Here is a 20927-nt window from a genome sequence, read left to right on the forward strand (position 1 = left end):
GTGTCTGAAAAAGAAGTTACAAAAACAGCTCTTTTATAATAGCATCAAAAAACACTTAGCATACTTATAACCCAGGAAGTGAGACACTGTATACTGAACACTAGAAAATGGTGATTGAAATAGCTGAGGATATCACTAATAAGTAAAAGGATATCCCATGTTGGAAGAATTAAATATGTATAAGATCCAAAGTATATTCAATGAAAACATATAAACATATCAATGACATTCTTCAGAGAACTAAAAAATATAGTTCTAAAATGTGTATAGAATAAAAAAGACATGAAATGGCCACAGCTACTGAGTAAAATGAACAAAGATAGAGACATCACATTACTGTATTTTAAAATACAGTACTAAGCCACAGTCACAAAAATGGCATAGTGTTGGCATAAATTTATAAAAAAAAAAAAAAAGATAGCCTATGGGATCAACCTGGGATAAATAAGCCCACACAGCAATGGTCAAATGATTTTTTCCACAAAAATGCCAAGAACATACAATAGGGGAAAACAGTGTCTTCAATATGGCTGAGATAATGTACATTCACATACAACAGGATGAAAGTGTATCCTTAACTAACTCCTGTACAAGAATTAGCTCAAAATCAATTAAGGATTTAAACTTGAGATCTGAAACTGCAAAATATCTAGAAAAAAAGTACAGGGGGAGGCAGAGTATGAAAACACACCGTAATCCCAGCACCTGGGAGTCTGAGGTAGGAGGGTATGAGTCTGATGCCCACTTTGGCGAATTCAAGGCAAGCTTGAGCTACATAGTGAGACCCTATTTCAAAAGTAGGCGAGGCTGCAGATGAAATTCAATAGTAGCATGTGCAAAGCCATGAGTTTGAGCTCCACCATACATACACGTGCACACAAACACACACACACACACACACACACACACACACAATTTGTCTACGACAAATAAAAACAAAGACAAAAAAATGCCTAAATACATACATAGAAGACTATCAACAAATGTGTATTAGGAGGAAGATTAATGGGTGATTTGCTTTCTAGACAGTATTTATGGAGTACAATCTATATACTAGGAATCATTTAAGCAACTGGTATTGAAAAACAAGGATTCATCACTGTGTGGAGCTTACACCCCAGTGAGAGACAGAAATCAACAAGAAAGCTTTATTGAACTGTAAGGTAAGTGAGATGGGAATGATTGCCAGGCACAAAGGAAATGGGGAGCGGGTTGGGGGCTGCGAAGTGGCAGCATTGGCAGCATGGCAGTGCACTGGGCAGTCTGGACAGCAGTGACATGAGACAGTGGCACTTACTTTGAGCTTGCATCCTTCATTCTGACACAGCTTCCTGACAAGAGCTCCAATGATGATCATAACTGTTTCTCTGATGTCATTGCTTGCAAACGAACTTTTGAACTTACTCTGTGGCCAAGCAGGGATCAAATAATAGATTATCAGAACACCTCAGCATTCCAAAGGGACGCTTTCAGTTAACAAAGTAACAAACACCTAGGGAAATGATTTTGTGTTTCTAGACAACAAACTCAGAATTTTGTTTTTGAGACACTTAGAAACATGTTGTCTAGTTTTGCATGAAGGATTACTAGGATGCCTGATCCCAAGTGATCTACTCCATCTGTGAACCCTTCGGGGTTCAGGGATTTGATTATTTAGGTTAGTCTAGTCTATATGAACCAGAGACACCAATGTGTATGTAGAAACAACATGAAGATTTTTGAAGTCAGAGTAACTCTAATTGTTTATTGAAGCATCACATAGACTCCCCACTCCAGTGTTTTCTTCTTTACCACATGATAAGATAGGTGGCCATAATCTTCAGGCTGTCATAAAGCATTGTTTTTCTGGTCACTGGGCCTGCAAAGACCCTAAGTGAGAAGATTTGCTGTGCTGTTAGTGATTAATGCACAGAAAAGAGGCCAGCGACCTCTGAATGTGAGTACTAGGAGGGCTCTCTCTTTGGCCTCCTCTCTGATTGGATCCACTTTTAAAGCCTGCTTATGCTTAAGAAGCTTTTTGTTATAGCTGGGTGTTGGTGGCACACACCTTTAACCCCAGTACTCAGGAGGCAGAGGCAGGTGGATCTCTGTGAGTTTGAAGTCAGCCTGGTCTACAGAGCAAGTTCCAGGACAGGCTCCAAAGCTATACAGAGAAACCCTGTTTTGAAAAACCAAAAAAGAAGAGGAGGAGGAGGAGGAGGAGGAGGAGGAGGAGGAGGAGGAGGAGGAGGAAGAAGAAGAAGAAGAAGAAGAAGAAGAAGAAGAAGAAGAAGAAGAAGAAGAAGAAGAAGAAGAAGAAGCAGCAGCTTTTTATTTATCCTTTTTGATTTCAGCAGCCCGTGGTCACTATTTTCCCGGTATCCCTGACTCACAAGGAGGGCTCGAAGCAGCTCTTCGTCAGGGTGGGAGGCAAATCCACAAGCATAGAGGAACCTCTCCTGGAGAACAATGCTGCTGTCACTTTTGAAATCCACAAAGTCCAGGATGGCTTCCAGTGAGTCTGGAGTCTGGGCGGAAGTGACTGCATCCACCAGCTGAGGGCTGTAAACCAGGGGTCACGTCAGACATCGGGGCTTACAATGACATTACCACAAATCTCTCACTCACTCATTGATGTGAGCTTTCTAAAGAAGTACAGTTTTCCTTTGAACAAAAATATGAATGATACATTCTCGTAAAGACCTCTCCATTCTGCTTAAAGACATCTCTAATTCTTGCTCTCTTTTCTCAGAATGTACAAATTACTACACTGTACTTGCCTAACAAAATACAATTTCAAGATTTCTAAGTTAAAATTATGTAAATAAAATCATAAACTAAGCTCAAAATATTTTCTATATGAGTAATACATAGAATCTGAAGTCCCAAATTGAATACTTTTCTCTAATTAGATTTGTAAATATACACATTTCTTAAATGCCTAGTTTAACTAAAGCACCATTATTGATAGAAAATGGATAACTATTTTAACTTCATATGTAAGAGAGAAGTTTTTTCCCTTTAAAAATTAAAAAAAAAAATCATGGTATAGCTCTATTTTATTCACAACAAATGTGTTATTGTCTTCCATGGAGAGATTCTACTTAGAAACTAATCATAAAAATATCATTGGTTAGTTCAGTCTGGGCATGATAAAAATTTTAACTGATTTTTCACACTAATAAATATATGAATGAATATGAATATAAATACTACATACTGAGCTCACACTCATAGTGGCTCAGTCCCGAAATCCTAACACTAAGGAGGCTGAGGCAGGAGGATCAACCCAGGTTCAAGGCCAACCTGGGCTACATAGTAAATTTCAGGATAGCCTGGACTACAGAGCAAATTTTTGTCTCAAAACATATCAAACAAACAAAATTGATTAATAGCTTGAGAACACAATTCCACAGAAGCACGGGCAACCCCCATTCTAGAGCATGATTATAAACTCGAGCCTGTACTAATTTAGACTCATGGACACAAAACAATGGTCATGAGAATCAGTGTGAAACTGGTGTACTTCTGGACCAGTGAGCATTGTTACTGACCTGTGGCACAGCAGTTAGAGAGTGCAGACCAGCAGAAGGAGGCAGGATAGAGATTGAAAGGGGTCCTTCTTATATAACAAAAAACAGGGTTGGAGAGACAGCTCAGTGGTTTAGGGCACTGCTGCTTCTGCGGAAGAACCAGGTTCGATTCCCAGCACCCACATGGCAGCTCACAACAACCTGTGACTCCAGTTCCAGGAGATCCAATACCCTCTTCTGACCTCCAGGGGCAGCAGGCATGCAATGATGTGCATACATACTTGTAGCAGTGTTCAAACACATAAAGTAAATCAATTTAAAAATAATTAAAAGACAGTAACAGTGTAAGAAGATTTTCCTGACAGATGACCCCAAGCTACAATGGGGGCTTACAGCACTTCCTTCTTCTCTGATTTCAGAATCTGGAGGATCTCTTCTCTCTTTGCAGTCCTGAGGTGCTGAATGAAGGCCAGGAAGCTGCTGACAGCCTTGGCATTGGACAAGTTTTCAGGCTCCAGGTGTGTTCTGATAGACTGCCAGTGCTCCGCCAGCTGCAAAACACAGGTACAGTGTAGCCCCACTTCATTCTGAGCTCACAATTTGCAAAGGGAGCTATTCTCCACAATACAATGGTCACCCAGATCATCTCATATGTTGTATGAAGCTAGAACCAAATACAGCATCCTGCTTCCCCTGGAGGCCATGCCTCTACAGTACCGTTTTGTCTGCTAGTGCTGAACTTGAAGGACCTGGGACAATAGCCAACCGATGTTGGGATGTGTAGCTCCCCCAATGACTGTTTATAATTACATCTGCACACTAGTGAAGGTGTGCAGAACTTTAATTAACAGCAGGGTATCTGGTATTTGGGAGGGGCAAAGTGAGATCTACTGCAGAGTTGCACCCATTTTCTAACTTACTTGAATCTCACTGAAAATCAACATTTCAAATAGTTTGAGCTCCCTACTCTTTGTAAAGTATTGTTTGTGTGAAATCCAGTGTCATGCTGTTATTGGGATCTGAACTGTATAGAGACTGTATCTATGCTTAATGGGCAGTATTGAGAAAAAGGTCATTTTCTCACACATTATAGTTATAATACAATGGTTTTGAAAATACAATAATTCTAGCCAGTGGCATCTTTCAGCTTTGGAACAAGCCAATAACTTAATTTCCCCGCTTCAGTATTTTTTTTTTAAACCTCATCGCATAGGATGTTAAAATCTATCCGTGACTGTTAATTCAAGGGTGTGGTAAATCACCTGCTATCTGTAGTAAAATGATTGATTCCTTTATAGAATTAGCTGGTGTTTTGCTGCAGAAAAAGAGAGAGGGGGGGAAGGAAGGGAGGAAGGGAGGGAGGGAGGGAAATAGAGAAGAAAGGAAGGAAGAAAGGGAAGAAGGGAGGAGAGAGGGAAAGGAAGAAGGAAGGAAGGAAGGAAGGAAGGAAGGAAGGAAGGAAGGAAGGAAGGACAGGAGGAAGGAAGGAAGGAAGGAAGGAAGGAAGGAAGGACAGGAGGAAGGAAGGACAGGAGGAAGGGAGGAAGGAGGAAGGGAGGGAGGGAAGGAGGGAGGGAGGGAGGGAAGGAGGGAGGGAGGAAGGGAGGGAGGGAGGCATGATGGGCAAACAATCCAGCATCAGTGCCGAGTTTGCTCACACTTACAGAAGGGCATCCTTTGCAGGCTTGCTGGAGGACCTGCCCCACTATGGGAATGGCTGTGTACTTGGAATCAAGTGCTTTAATTACACCCACAACTTGCTTCCCAGGTACCATCCTCGGACCGGCTTCAGTCGTCTTCAGCTCCAGTTTCTGCCTGTGTGACACCAAATGGTAACAGCACATTATAAGAATGGATGTATGTACATGAAAGAGAGGAAATAATACAAAAGCTGCAATTATTTCAGCAAGAAAATAACCAACTAACTCACTCCATCTACACTCGAGCTGCAGAGTCTCCAAGGATACCTTAAACCCCAACAAAATTATGTAATTTTTCTGGTGTAACTGTCTTATTCAAAGGCTTGGAAGTTTAAGTCTAGACTTTCAAAATATCATGCCGAGAGAAAATTTGCCTGGATGCTGAACAAGACATGGGATGTCAGCCCTTCTGAGTTTAGACCTGCTTTCTGAAAATCATGTTCAAGGCAATCAATCACGTGTCATCTGTTAGCCAACATGGTCGGCAAAGCTTAATTTCCAGAAAATGGTCTCAGTAGTGATTTTTTTCTTATATGCTCTCCTAGAAATTTGTCTGCTATCAAAAGATAGGAAAAACTAGTATTTTGTATACATATCTAGATTGTGTGAAAAATGAAGGTGAACAGGTTGAACTCATTTTTTTCAAGGAATTCAGTTGAAATAAAGAATCCATGTATGCATGCATACACACACTCACACACCTATTTACAAGTCACATACAATATAATGTATAGAAGAAAAAGTTGAACATAATAATATATGGAGGAAAATAAGAATTCTGGCATTGTCTTACTTTGATACTATTGTTCCTGCAATGCTTTGTAGGAAGTTTAAGGCAAAAGCCCTTGTCTCTTCTGCATGCACAGCTGTGACAAAGCTGTCCTCTATCTTATAGGTAGTGACAGATGTAGCTTTTGAACTGACACCCAACACCTGTATAAGTAAATGAATAGATAGATAAGTAGAAAGTAATTATTCTTAATCTTTAATTGAGTCAAATAGCAGCTCCCTCTCGATTTTCAAGAGTGCCTCTTTGACACCATTGCCCATCACCCACACCCACAACACATTTAAATATCCATTCATTTGGCACGTGTGAAAATATAACCTAAATTAAAAATGATAAATGTCTTCAAGTTACATTGCTTTGTTCTTTTCTACAATTTAAATCTCTATGCCCCAGAGAAAGCAGTATCTTTCTGCCATACATACCTGATTCAGTGTTGTAAACCCAGACCTCTCGATTTTGCATGTATCCAGGGACTTCATTTTGATCACTTTGTCTTGCTGAGCCTGGTAGGTCACTTTACAATCCCCAGAGATATCTACCTGGAGCAGGAAGTAAGAGCATAATACTTGGGATGTCGTGTGGACCATCTGCATTCTCCCAGAAAGAGGCTTGATTCCTGGGCTCCTAATATGCCATGGCAGAACCCCACCCCACCCCAGGAGGACAAAACAAAAGGACAGAAATCCTCAAAGGCTCCTACAGGACGCTGACTCTCACTTTCTTTCATTGAGTCTTAAAACACCTCCTCAGCTGTCCCAGGAACCATGGGCAATTCCTACTTCTCTCTGAGTTTAGGATTTGGACAAACTGCCTGACCATAACTGAAATCTCTGGTCATATGGGTAATTATCTAGGGAGGGGGAGGTGTTTTAAAAGGCTATAGCAAGATGGTGTGTGATTTTAACAAAGAAATATGGGCATAAATTCTTGAAACTGGTGGGATTAACTAAATTCATTGCCATTCATAATAAAAAACTGAGTTTAGACAAAAGCACCCCAGTACAGGCTCTGCTCCACTCCTCCAAGCTTTCCCCTTGGCCCCAAGCTGGCACCACACCTGCTGCTGTGTTAGCAAGCAGTCCAGCCGCACTCCCTCGGCCCTCCACTCATGGGCTGGATGAACTAAAACCAGGAAAATGGTGGACAGCTTGGTCAGACTTGATAGCTGGAGACCCATTAATTCTCTAACTCATTTCAATTTCTTTACTGAATCAGGGGACGTGGGGTAAAGTAGTGATTCTGCACACTGACACTGCATTTCAAATATCTGAGATTATTAAACTGCAGATACGCAGCTCTTTGCTTATCTACAATTCCAGCATCCTTGAGATAAATCCAGGGAACATATTTTTAATGTGCTCCCCACAAGGAAGCAGGACAGAGACATCTAATAGCCATTGGATCCCCAAAGTTTTCTGTATATCTATCAATTACCCAAAGTCCCTTTAATATAATTGGTTATAATTCCTTAATTGTTTTTAATTAATAAATAATTTCATATGTAAATGAGATCTGACTACCTAACTTAAGTCAACTTTTCTAAAACAGAACAGTGCTTTTAATTTTCTGTGGACTTTCAACAGGCAGAAATTCTTACAAACAATTTTGATATGCCTATTGACAAGATGCTGACTGACTTATTTATTGGTCTAATTATTTATTTTGTAGTGTTGGGGCTTGAACTGGGCCTCATGAATGTTCAACAAGTTCTCTGCTACTGACCCATATCCCCAGCCCTTCTTATATTTTATTATTGCTTGGGAGGTATGTGTGTGTTATGTACATGTATGTGATAAATGCATGTGTGCACACCTGTGTGCATGTATGTACATCTGTGTGTATGTGTGTACACATCCATATGCATGAACGTAGGCCATACATAGAGGGCATAAGGTGTTTTCCTCCATCACTTTTTGCCTTATTCCCTTGAGACCAGTTCTCTCACTGAACTTTAAGCTCATGGTTTGGGTCAGCAGGGCTGGCCAATGAACTCTCAGAATCCACCTATCTCTGCTGTACAGGATACTAGCATACAAGTGTATATATCCAGCTTTTATAAGAATGGTGGAGATCTGGTGGTTTTCATTAAGTTATCCAGGGTGTCATAAGGTTATTATATGGTCTGGGCAGACCGTTGCCTAAAATCTGGTCTTAGCTCCCAAGTAGCTGAGATTACAGGTGAGCACCCTTCCCCTCACCAAGATGCTGAATTCTTAGACTCATCACTAAGTACCTCGTTGGTGGTTCCGGAGCTTAACTGCATCTGGAATAAGCTAGCCAAGCCTCTCTTGAGATTTTCTATGCCCACGGGCTCATTTTCATAGGAGTAGAACTCTTTGACCTAAAGGGAACGAGAAATAAAAATGAAGTAATGGTACATTGTTTATCAGATCTGTAGGGCCGGGTTCTCACCTCTACTGATTGTGTGAGATATTGTCAGCAAAGCTGTGATTTCTAAGAAGCTAGGCCATCAGGAAGTGAGACTCAGGAGCCGAAAATGATGGTTCAGAACATGATGGTCATTACAGAATCGGGAATTTCTGTGAAAACCAGGGCTGTGCAAGGAAAAAAAACTAGAGCATTCCTTTCGTTCACATCACACACTTTTCTCTTATAATTCTGCTTGAAATACAAACTAATGAAAGAAAGAAGGGAATGACAGTCACCACAAGTGGCAGTTCAGATTCCCGAAATGGCTCTGACAACGCCCAGGTTCGTCCATGAATAGAACCCAGCTGGCCCAAGTGTTCCCTGAGCATCGCTGCTGCTCTGGGTAGAAGTGCAGAGGCTGGAGGACTGGCAGGCTTGTCTGGACTGCACAGCCTGCCCATGACTACTGGTCATGGTTCTCACTAGAAGGCAGGGAAGGGTTGAAATGAGAAGAGTGATTTGGTAAGAGGAGGAAGTGACTTGGCTCTGTTTTATCCTTGGCACTTATTGGCACTGCATCTTTTATCATTTTAATGAGTCAGCCCATCTTTAAGAAACAGCATAAAAAGCAAAGAGAAGTGTTTAGGGGGCAGCTTATTGTTTTCACCTTGGATTGACTTTAAGCACATCACACGGTTTAGAAGCAGAGGACAGACATGCCTTCTCTGTAAAAATTACTATGGTCTACACAAGCTGGGGCAGAACATTTCTGCCACCCAAATTCCCAATGCTTTCCTATTTCTCAAAAACCAAACAAACATAGAATTTAAAGTTCAGTAATATGGTGAATTTAATTAATACCAATCTGAATAATTCAGCCTACCTAAAAATTTCTCATGTCTTCTTAGGAGATAATATTGTGCCTGAATCAGCTTTCTAAGTGCCTCAACTCTCTATTTTTACTTCCTAGACATACTCTGCCTAGTGACAGGTTTTCTGGCTACTGTATCTACGATCAGTTTTAGTCACTCCACTGCATAAACCTTCAGTGTTGGAACAGTGTTTTTTGTGCTGGTTAAAAGGGACCTGTGACAGTGACCTCACTGTCTGAAAATCCAGGGATCATATTCTCAAACAAACCACTGGTAACTTCTCAGATCCAAGCTGGCTCTCTGATGCTCTATACTATAAACTGGATTTCCTTCCTTTAGCAGGAACAGTCAAAGTCAGTAATCTGAAAAGCATAAACTGAAAGACATAACCAAAAATGTTTGGCTTTTTCCATTGATATTTATTGTTTTCCTACAACTAGAAAAGTAGACACACCTTTTGTTTTGTCCTTTGCATGGCTGTTATTTCAGAAGCTGAAACTGTTCATTTCTAGGACAGACCAATCTGACCCAAAGTAAAGATGACATCCTTATCCATTTTCAAACGTCAAATTACTGAACAATGATAATCTTAATAAACTGGAACTTTGAAGTTTGACCCATGTGACTGTCATAGAAGTAATCTTAAATTCACTATTTCACAAGAGGAACTGAATACGTTTTATGGTGTTCAGGCGATAAAGCTGACGATAACTTCATTTAGTTCTGAAATGAATTCTAAATACCCAAATGCTCAGGCCTCCGATCTGAATCCAGAGTCATCAGAGTCCAGAGAACAGTAAGCTAAGCTTTCCACACAAGGAGCTCAAACTGAGAGTGAGGCTAGGCAGACTGCCAGGAAGGAGAACCAGCATCCTGTGATGAAATCTGGGGCCATTTTCCTGGGAACTGTGCTTTCCCTTAGGAAGAAGATGCCCCTGTAATTCATGGACTCAGTAACAGAAGTTCAAATTTACATCCTTGCCTAAACAACAAAAATAAGTTGAACTGATCTCTGCAAACAGGGATTCACCATTTTATCTTTGATATTTCCTATAAGACAGAGCATAGTTAAGAAGTACAGTATGGGACAGAAGCAAATGAAGAGACATAGGGGATTTTTACAGGTAGCACCCACAGCTCCTTTGCAGGGTCAGTGTGTGAGCAGGAGCTGAAGAGCCAGGTTTAGATAGCAGATTCACACCAGGAAACAAGGCAAAATGAGAGGCAAACTTAATTTTATCAATACAGACAACCAGAACCAAACAGGTAACTTTCATTTGTCAGTGTTAATGAACTTAACAGGTAACTGCCATGTTCCCCAACTTTGTTGCATGTGGACAAAATCAGATGGTACCCAAGCACTTCCATATAGTCAATGAGTGATTGTGGGAAACAGAAAATGCACAATGCACGTGCAGCTAAGTATTCTGTTGGGTTCTTTCCTAATGTAAATATGGGCATTGTAAATGAGGAGAAGAGAAAGGGGGCTCTGGAAAACAAAAAGATTCTCTTGAAATAGCAGAAGTCTTGTGTAGATTTGGCCTAGGGCAGAAATGTCCTCTAAGAAAGCTGTCCATCAGCACATCCCCTGCCTGTGCAGCTGCTCTCCTTGGAATGAAATGACAATGACCTTTCTAACATCGATGTGGCCGGAAATTCCTTTCGACTTCTTAGTCCACAGTGTCAAGCCTTTCCCAAGTACTTTATTGTACAATTGAGAGATATATAATGATGTACTTTAACCCGTGGCTACAGCAAATCCTCACATCCCATTGGGCTGGCACATTGATGTCACCAAAATAGTGATGTGGCAGCTTCATGCAGCCTTTGAACAGTGAAGGCACTGAGTTCTTACGTGTGTGTGTGTGTGTGTGTGTGTGTGTGTGTGTGTGTGTGTGCTGCAAGACTTTGCACTCAGCTTCTGGCAAAGGCACTGTGAAATGATAGGCTCTGGTCAAGACCATAAGTGCAATTAATATTTAATGGACTCAAGAAGCTTGCCACTTTGGAGGTCCAGAGAAGAAAATAACTGTGTTTTGTGCTAATAAAGTTGAGCCATATGCAAATCAAGTGAGTGAATACATACGGTGAAAAATAAAATAGAGAGTTCTCCAAGGCGACCCAGGAAGTCGAAGAGAGAACAGTGGCACACAGAAGTGGCACAGACTCTGCTTCAAATGTCAACTTCGTGACCTGTCAGCTCTGTAGCCTTTGGAAATCTTCTTAACTTCTCAGAACGGCAGCTCCTCATCTGCCACAGGAGTATAACACAGCAGCAACCTGCTAGGTCTGTGACTGGCACAGGGGACAATGTTTGTGGCAGTGGTCAGGCAGAGCTCAGCACGCCAAAGGCACTGTGTTCCCTTTACTTATCACTAACTGAATCATAAGCCAAGACTGGCTCTCTTAGCCTCTCATCAACCTTGGTGGTCATCCTTTTACTCTACAAACATTCATTGAATTTTCACAATAGTCAAGCTGCTGAGTGCACTAAGAGAAAGATGTGACGCTGCTCATGAGAAACCCGCTGCACTGTGGACAGAAGACAGAATTACAACGCACTGTGACAAACTTGAACAGAAATAACCTCAAGGGGTGGTGGGCTTGGAGGATGTTAGGAAAAGCTTTATGGACACACCAGTCAGCACAAGGTGGAGACACTTTGGGGAAGGGGAAGAAAGACATGGAGAGTGGAGGGGCTGGAATATAACAGGATTGGGCACTTTCTCTGCCGGAAGCTGTAACTTAGCAATGAGTATGGATGGCGAAAAGAGAAATGGGAAGGCCATGCGTGGGTTCCAAAGCACCAAGAGTGTGGTGAAGTCACATGGCTGTTTCCAGCTGACCAAGAGGGTGTGAATGTTACAAAAGAAAGCAGGATATGGGAACAAAGCTTGAATTGAGGGAAAGATTCTGAGAGGTGGAGAAAGAGAAAGGCATTCTGAGAGATTGGGGTTTGGAGTTTATGTGCCTCCAAGCCCTTCTTATATGATGTGGCACACGCCTGCCTCTGAGCCCTTCATCTTTGAGTACCTCATAACAAATGTGCATCCTGGTTTGCAGAGGTTTCTGCATTTTTACATTAAAGTACTTCTCATCATTATTTTGAGGTAGAAGGTTGAACCTTGGAGACATGTAAAATGACAACTGTAACTCTCCCAATCTACCTCATGCCTAAACTTGAGCTCACACCTTCCATTGTGAATAAGATGCCCTCACCTTCCTAAACTGGAATATGGAGTGCCTGATCATTTGTTGTTCACAACTGCTTCTCAGTTCCAACACAGTAGGACCATAAAATGGGTTAGACTTAAATCATAAGGAAAACTTCTGAAAGCATACAGAATTTCCTTACTGGACTTCTAGATGGATATTACAATATTCGTTCATCATTTTGCTATGTTTAGTGCTTTTCCACGTCATATTTCTAAAGAATGTCTAAATATTTTGAAAGCTGCCGTGCCTTCAACATGACACAGGAAGATGTCAGTTTTGTGCTTTGCCCAGACAGATTCCCTCACACATTAATATTATTTACCTAAACTCTTACCTTTCATTCTAATCTGTCTACTTTCCTGAACTTACCTAACCAGCTGCAATGATTTTCTGTGTTACAATAGTTCTGTAATCCTTCCTAGTTTAATAGCTAATAAGAGATGCACTTTAAACGCAGTGTTTCTTACCCAGAAGCCATTCTATTACAAAGACTTGAGAGAGAGAGAGAGAGAGAGAGAGAGAGAGAGAGAGGGAGAGAGAGAGAGAGAAGCTGGGTGGGAAAGAAAATTCAGAGCATGGTTTGATTTCCTTTGGAGACATTTATTCAGCAGCCTTCGCCCCTCAGTTCTTGAAATGATTCCACTGAAAACAGGTGGTAACAATGAGTCTCTCAGAGCACTACCCACTGAAAGGGGGCAGAGCAGGAAACAGGAAGAAAGCCGAAGCCTCACCTTCCCCCGGACCATGTGAAGGAGCATGGGTCTCTGCAGCGCCTCCAGGTTGTCCTTTCCTAGGATCTTTGGTGCAGTTTTGCCTTTGAAGATGCTCTTCTCTCCTCTCTGTTGGTTCACATTTTCAACGTTGACGGTTGTTATCTAAGTCAAGAAAAGAACACAACTAGGAAAAAATTCCCACATCTGTCTCCTAAAAAGAAAGTGGTAAAGGAGACCAACTGAGGTTGTCATTTCTTCAAACGTTGATTCACAGGACTTGTCGCTCACATTACTCCACAGGTGCTTTAACTAAGCTACAAGTGTCACCTGTCATTGACTTTAAAATGGAAGGTGTTTAACATAGCTAGTTTAACTAGTCAGAGGTGAGAACACTTAAATCTGTGACCTTGAGTTATAACACATGTGCCTTGAATTTGGCTCTTTTGTGTCACGGGCACTTTTCTCACTGGTTTTAAACAGTGGCTGTTTACCTCCTCCTTTCCCTGTCTGTAACATGTCTGAAAACATTCCCTGCCCATTCTGCCTCCTGTGTTTGTAAAGTGAAGGCCAGCAGCAGAATTACAGAACAAGGAGGCAGGCAATGTTTTCTGCAGGGAAGTTTGCTGTTCTAGTGATAATGACTCAGAGGAATGCATGGTGATGTCCTGATCCAACTTTGAAAATACAACCACCACTAGAAACACCCAAAGAAATGGCAGCAAGTTGTCAATGGGGCTGCAACACATCTTACTATAAAAAGCTATTTGTGCTGGGCAGTGATGGCGCACGCCTTTAAGCCCAGCACTCGGGAGCCAGAGGCAGGCGGATCTCTGTGAGTTCAAGGCCATCTTGGGTTACAAAGTGAGTTCCAGGAAAAGCGCAAAGCTACACAGAGAAACCCTACACAGAAAAAAAAAAAAAAAAAAAAGCTATTTGTTCCATGTACTTGTTCCAGTGCACCTATCTGACAGCAACCTGAAGAAGAGCAATTAACTTTAAAAGGAATCCATTGCTGTTAGGTTCTTGGAAAGTAGGATTACAATATATCAACATTAGAAAAAGTCTCACAAATCTAAATCATCATGGCCGACCAAACACTGTCATTCTGTGGAATACTTGGTTCCTTCTATAAGAGGCCCTGTCCCTCATTAGTAATTCTACCCGTTAAATGAGGCCTCTCCTAATGTATCTCCATTTCAGTCTCCATGGTTCCTTGCATGACATGCATTGCAAATCCCTTCTTCCCAGGACATTTTGAATAGATTCCAATACAATGTCCCCATTCATATTAAGATGATATATAGAACTGGAGGTCAGACTTCAGTTACTCAGCCTGCTTCAACAATTTGGAGAAAACTCACTATTGATTAGCAACAACTTCAAAATTATGGATGCTTCACTTGTTTTTGTGAAAGATAACAAGCCAAGTATACCCAATAGCACAAAACAAGTGCTGCTGGATGCTGCGTTTCTAACATCGAGCCTTAGTGTAGTGTTGTTTCATTTTGACAGGAAATGCGCACCGTGACTTGGATCAGCTGGTCATCATCACCATCAGGGTTCCTCCACAGTAACACAACATCCACATCAGATGAGATCTTGTAGCCCACGCTGTCCTGAAGTTTCCCTTTGCCCCCATCAAGAAACACTTCGGTGGAGTACGTGAGCTTGTACAGCCGTTCATTATTTAATGAGAGACCAGTTGTGTGACCTGCATTAAAAGACAGGCACAGGTCAAGTTGCGATCATCAGGCTCTTGTCAGGCCTGAGAACATACTGTCTTACCACCACTGCATTCTCCAGTTCACTGAGGCTCAGTGGAGCTTAACAAGCACCTGCTGAACCACAGAGGACGTGCTTCTCCAGCGACTAAAATCATGGGCTTAAAAACCACACATAAGTAAGTTTACTGATGAACATACAAACAAACTTCCATTTCAGAAAACCATTTTTTTTTTTATCAACTATCAAGTCATCTTCATATTGCCTGGGTTGAACATAAGACAGTTTTTAAAGCAACAGTCATGTTGCTTTCAATCACTTGACTAAAAGTTGAAGCAGTGGTCTTGACAGGAATTGCTTTACAAATTCAGTAAGATCTTTTGTAATTACTTAAAATTTTATGTGTATGGGTGTTTTGCCTGCATTGTATGTACACCAAATGCATGCAGTACCCAAGGGAGCCAGAAGAGGGCACTGGATTTCCTGGAACTGGAGCTAAATACAGTTGTAAGTTTCCATGTGGATGCTGGGAACCAATCCCAGGTCCTCTGGAAGAGCAACAAGTGCTTTTAACCAAATCACCATTCCATCTTTACAGCACCATAATTAATACATTTTTTAATTCCAACAGCTGAGTGTCAAAAAATGTTAGTCATCAAAAAGGCCATTCTTTCATTTGGCATACTTGTTGCATTTAAAGAATGTTTTTTCTTTGTAGTTTTCTCCATAAGCTTAATTAGCAAACATCCAAAGAACATTTCAGTGGTGGTTGTGGTGGTTCATACTTATAATCACAGCACTTTGAAGGCTGAGACAAGAAGACACCCATGAGGTTGAGGGTAGTCTGGGCAATATAATGATTCCAGGCAAGCCTGGAATAGTGAGTTCCATGCCAACCTAAGCTACGATGTAAGAGCATGTCTCAAAAACCCAAAAGTAAGTAAGTAAGTAAATAAATAAATAAACACAGATATATTACTGTATAATAATATTTTAAAGAAAATTGGAACATCAAAGAGTCACCTATAAGTAGGTTTAAATTAACTGTGCCTGAAAAAAAAAGACAACTAATTACATAAAATCTTAAGATTAGCTTAAATCTGGACAGGGGGTTTAATATCAAATAGCATTGAAGTCACTATTGGGAGCCAAAACAAAAAACAAAAACCCACAAAGGAGAAGTTCACACAGTCTCCAACTCAGTTTAACTCATTCCCAAGACACACAAAGGTTATGATCACAGAAGCTGGTTTTGTATGTTTTCTGTGTGTCACTCACTGGATGTAGTCAAGAAGGATTCAGTGTGTGTGCTCTTACTTGGTGTCATGGGGTCACCTTGCCAGTGAACTCTAGCAGGGAGTCATAACTTACTTTCCCCTTAAGAAATATGTACATAGCCAGGTGTACTGGTGCACGCCTTCAATCCCAGCACTTGGGAAACAGAGGCAGGTATATCTTTGTGAGTACGAGGCCAGCCTGGTCTACATCTGCCCACCCACCCCTAGCAACAACTGCACAGTCTCCAGGAAAAAGAGACCAAGACATGTTGCCTCTAGAGTATGTGTGCTGACCTTCAAAAGAATCTAATCAGCTCAGTCTTGTTCTGTTGTTGTTTGTCTGTCTTTCTTGAGACAGGGTCTCACAATGTAGCCCAGGCTGGCCTGGAACCCTTCTTTCTCTTGCCTTTTGCTCCAAGTGCTTGAAGTACAATTTTGCACCACCACATCTGGCTCTGAGATGGGCATTACTATTTCTTCATTAGATGAGAAACTGAAGGGCACAGAGATGACACCATTTGCCCAGGATTACTTAGGCAATTAATAATGGTGACGTGATGGGAACTATAGCTATCTGGTCCTAAAGGTCATGCTCTTACTTTTACCATAAACCTCTAAAATTTTAGATTGATTTCTCTTTCATTCCTAGGAAAGGAGCCAGGAATTCATTCTTTTCTTTAACAATGATGCTCTGAGAAACTCTCAGGACATGGTCAATTTTCTAGGTCAACTGCCATGCTAATAAACAAGGAGACAAATTTTCTCCCCTTATAGAGCTAATACTTATGTGACGAGGAGCTAGAAAATAAGATATAATAAGTGTATGAGCAAATACCATAGAATGACAGACAGGCTAATGGAGGTAAGTTTAATAGGAAAGGCATGGGTAGACCTCTGTGAGGCAAGGTCAGCTTTAGGCTGGCCTCGTGTACATCTGTAGCAAGAGTCATACTCTGCTCCTCCCACTCCATTCTCACAAGGAGCAGTAAGTGCAAAGGCCCTGAAGAGGGTTCCTGTGGACACAGAGGAGAAAGAAATGGAATCGACTACATAAAGGACACAGCAGAGGAAGGTGAGGTTAAACAGGTGCCTCGGCACAGGGAGACTCAGGGACAAGTCCATAGGGCTGAGGTGGGAAGCTGAAAGAAGTTTCTGACCTCATTCTAGGTCCATGATCTGACACAGGTTCAAAGGGAGGACACGGTTTCGGTAGGCATCCGGAAGAGGCAGGTGACAGATGAAGGAGAACTGGCACCACACAAAACAAAGTTCAAACCCCAAGTCAGCCCAGCCTGGGGCACGACATATAGAAGGAAGATGGAGTTCGAAGACCTTGAAGGAGACACAGTCTATAACTCTCTCAGCCTCTCCTTTCTCCACCTCTTCTGATTTCTAAATGGGTGCTCTGCAGCAGTTCAACTACTTTGTTGCCAGGTAGGATATTTTGGACCTATGTGTGTGTGTGTGTGTGTGTGTGTGTGTGTGTGTGTGTGTTCTATACAATTCCATATAGGGCGCATGCTGTCTTATCACATCCTCGCAGCAATTGCAAAAGATGAGCAGTACATGATTGCTGACAAAGACTGACTTTATGGACTCTGAAGTTTGGGTTTTAGGAAATCTGAGTTTATGGACTACGTGAAGGAGCCTTCTGATGAAAATCATTATGTAAAATGTGTAGGAGGGACTATTTCTTAAAGTCCACAGCTTTCAAAAGTAACTTTATGACTTTATGCTGATGTTTTTTAGCCTTTCCTTTACCAGTAACAAGGAGCACAGGCCAGATCAGCTCTTGACTGCACCAGGACCATGATGCCCAGAGCAGGAAGGGCCCTGATCTCCCTTGGCTTCTCCTACCTCTTTCAACAGGCCTCAAGGGTCTGTCCTGTTCATCAGCTGCTGAGTTTCAGATGGTCCAAATGGCTAGTTGTGCTCCAGGGTTACTTTTTTAGCTACCGCTCTTTAGAGTGGACATGATGGCATTTTGTTCCAAAGGTCGAGGCGCTGTAATGGCATTGCTCCTTGGCTTAAGCAAGGAGGCAAAGCAGAGGTGAGTTAGAGTGAGGCTCCAGGAGATGTGTTCTGGAGATAAGGGAAGAAATTAAAGAGTTTGAGAATCTGACAGAAAAGTGGAAGGCAGAAGGAGAGATGGGATGTGCAAATGGATTAAAAATAAGGATGGGGTCAGGGACTGAGAAGAGACCAGCAATGAAGAAGCTAATATGAGGTAAAGACAAAACAAATAGAAAGTAAAAGCCCTACATAAAAATAAAAAAAAAAGCAAGTCAGCGCTGAGAACAGCTCCACTATTACCAGCTACAATCAGTAACAGCCAAGGGAAACTTGGGGCTTTGGAGTCCACACTCAATAAATTACTGCCCTCCATATTACCCATCATCCTATGGTTAGTAGGAAGGGAGAGCCACCTCATGTCATTTGCTTGTTAAATATCAATTACTGTGAGGGCAAAGAATCTGCCATCAAATCACGGTCCTCTACTACCGAAGGTTACTTCAGGTAGATGAAGAGAACTGAGTCCTGTATTGTGCCCTGTATTGTATGTTTGTGATATTTAGTATAAGAAAGTCTTTGAACTGAAATGAAGGAACTTGTGTAGAGAAGCCTAAGCCCTGGGCCCCTCACTTGCCCAGGTCCTTGGAAGACTTTGAAAGAGGCCCTAGCAATCTGTGCACGTTCCTTATCTTTCCTCAGTAACCTTTGGAAACATAAGATACTTCCGTGGTGTTTTATCAAAGATAGCCTCTCAATTGCATAAGCTTTGGGTTCTAAAAACTGGGATTTGTCATTCAGTTTGTACACAACAAGCTGTCATGTTCTAAGCCACATTTTTCCTATGCGCAGGTGGCATGCCTGTCTTCTGGTGGTGGTGGTGGTGGTGGTGTGTGTGTGTGTGTGTGTGTGTTTGCTGTTTTTCATTTACAGAATGAAATTTAAAAAGATGCTACAGTAATTACTATATCTCCATTTTTTCAAAATAATCATGATATTGGGTTAGTATACTGTTTACATCATATTAGACAAACAATAAAACACTGCCTTCTAACAATTTCAAGTCAAATATGATGTACAAGTTTTTGTTTTTCACCTAAGGAAGGGTTGTATCTTAAACACTAACGCTTTTTGAAAGTGCTGAAAGTATCCCCTTTAGTTTAAGAATCTTTTTGCCCTGGTGAAATAACTGAATTTTAACCCTCTATATCTTGCTGTAGTAATGGCTATTCCTTTTCCATGTAGAAATTTCACATTCACTTTATGTCACAAGTCACAGTGATTACAAACAGATTTTAGAAGTTCGTGTGTGATCACATTATGTCACTCATTCACAGTGCACACCACTAGAAGAGACCCCCTACCATAACAGGGTACCTTTAGACCAGGTGCTTTTAACAGTGTATCTTTTTATGAATTATAAAGAGTGACATCTTTATACGAGACAACAATCCGCAGCCCAAAGATTCTATAAGCTGGTGGATTCATAGAAGAATTCATATCAATACATTTGAAACATGACATTGAAACCATTCCTTGTGAAATGCTCTCCTCTTGTTTTTTTCTGATGTTATCAATTCATATATTTTTAAGTGATTTTCATCTTAAAACAGAAACTGTTAACTAGTAACACTATTTCTAAAGATGTCTTATTTCTTAAATCCATATCACACTGTTTTATTTTCTTTCATTCACTGACTTAGATTATTCTATTCTTTTTGAATGCCAGCAGAATTCCATACATGCTTTACCATTTCATTCATAATTCTTTGGCAATCAAATGCCCTTCCCCACCCCCCATTGGGTCTGACTTTCTTGGTGTCCCATTGCTAAGCAACTAGGAGGAAATTTTGGGACTGGGTTTTATAAATCCTATTTTACAATTCAAATGAAGGCACTGCCTTCTGTGTGTTCACCAGCAGCAGGTAACAATATCTCACTCCTTTTCCAGAAATGGAAAACTGAAGCTAGAAACACACTGGTCTGAGGGATGGCGGGCTGAAACGAAAAGAGACCTCCACTCTTGTAAAATAGAGCCAGAAATTAAGTTTTTTCATGTCCACTTAGTCACTTAGCCCCAGATATTCCAACCTTATATATTTTCAAAAAGTGTGTAGTTAGAAACTCTTCCAGTGTGTACACACACACACACACACACACACACACACACACACACACAGAGAGAGAGAGAGAGAGAGAGAGAGAGAGAGAGAGAGAGAGAGAGAGAGATTCAAGTTTAGGAGAAGGCAGCATACACTTACCTTTAACAGAGGCAGAGTATGAGGAGAAGAAGCAGAGGAAGAACACAGCTAAGATGATCATGCTGCCTGGCTACCCTCTACTGCATCCACTTCCCAGGAGTCACTGAGAAGCAGACTCTCCTGGTGGCAGCCAGCAAGGAAGTGACCCTTCTCAGAATCTGCCGCAACAGTGTTTATCTATAGGGGAAAGGTCAGATTCCAAACTCCAAAATCAGGACCTAAGTTCATGGAAGGGCTCACTATTAATGATTAAACATGGGTGGGCTATAGTTTTCAGTCTGTCACTTTGAAGAAGTTTGTTTCATTCGAGATGGAAAATCAAGGAAGTTTTCATCTGGAGAGCCAAACTAAACCAGTCCACCATCCCACAAATGCACAAATGCAGAAGCACCAAGGAGCCATGCAAAACAAAACAAATAAACAAACAAAAAAGTAGCTGTCATACTTTTCTGCTCAAGTACAAAATCATCACCAAAGAGAGAAC

The 20927-nt window shown here is 41.3% G+C and overlaps 1 protein-coding gene across 1 annotated transcript in view; it reads right to left on the minus strand.

Moving 5' to 3' along the window:
• LOC118586281 (microsomal triglyceride transfer protein) overlaps positions 1–20504 on the minus strand; it is a 39732-nt gene extending 19228 nt beyond the window's left edge. The window contains exons 1-10 of the mRNA XM_036191397.1: positions 20444–20504; positions 14697–14884; positions 13192–13335; positions 8236–8343; positions 6425–6541; positions 6006–6145; positions 5177–5327; positions 3906–4063; positions 2373–2541; positions 1298–1405 (exon numbers count right to left, since the gene is read on the minus strand). Coding sequence (XP_036047290.1) covers positions 1298–1405; positions 2373–2541; positions 3906–4063; positions 5177–5327; positions 6006–6145; positions 6425–6541; positions 8236–8343; positions 13192–13335; positions 14697–14884; positions 20444–20504 — 1344 coding nt within the window. The remainder of the gene's footprint in view (positions 1–1297; positions 1406–2372; positions 2542–3905; positions 4064–5176; positions 5328–6005; positions 6146–6424; positions 6542–8235; positions 8344–13191; positions 13336–14696; positions 14885–20443) is intronic.
• Between the last annotated feature and the right edge of the window lie 423 nt (positions 20505–20927).

Source organism: Onychomys torridus, chromosome 6 (assembly GCF_903995425.1).
Source record: "Onychomys torridus chromosome 6, mOncTor1.1, whole genome shotgun sequence".
Lineage (NCBI taxonomy): Eukaryota > Metazoa > Chordata > Mammalia > Rodentia > Cricetidae > Onychomys > Onychomys torridus.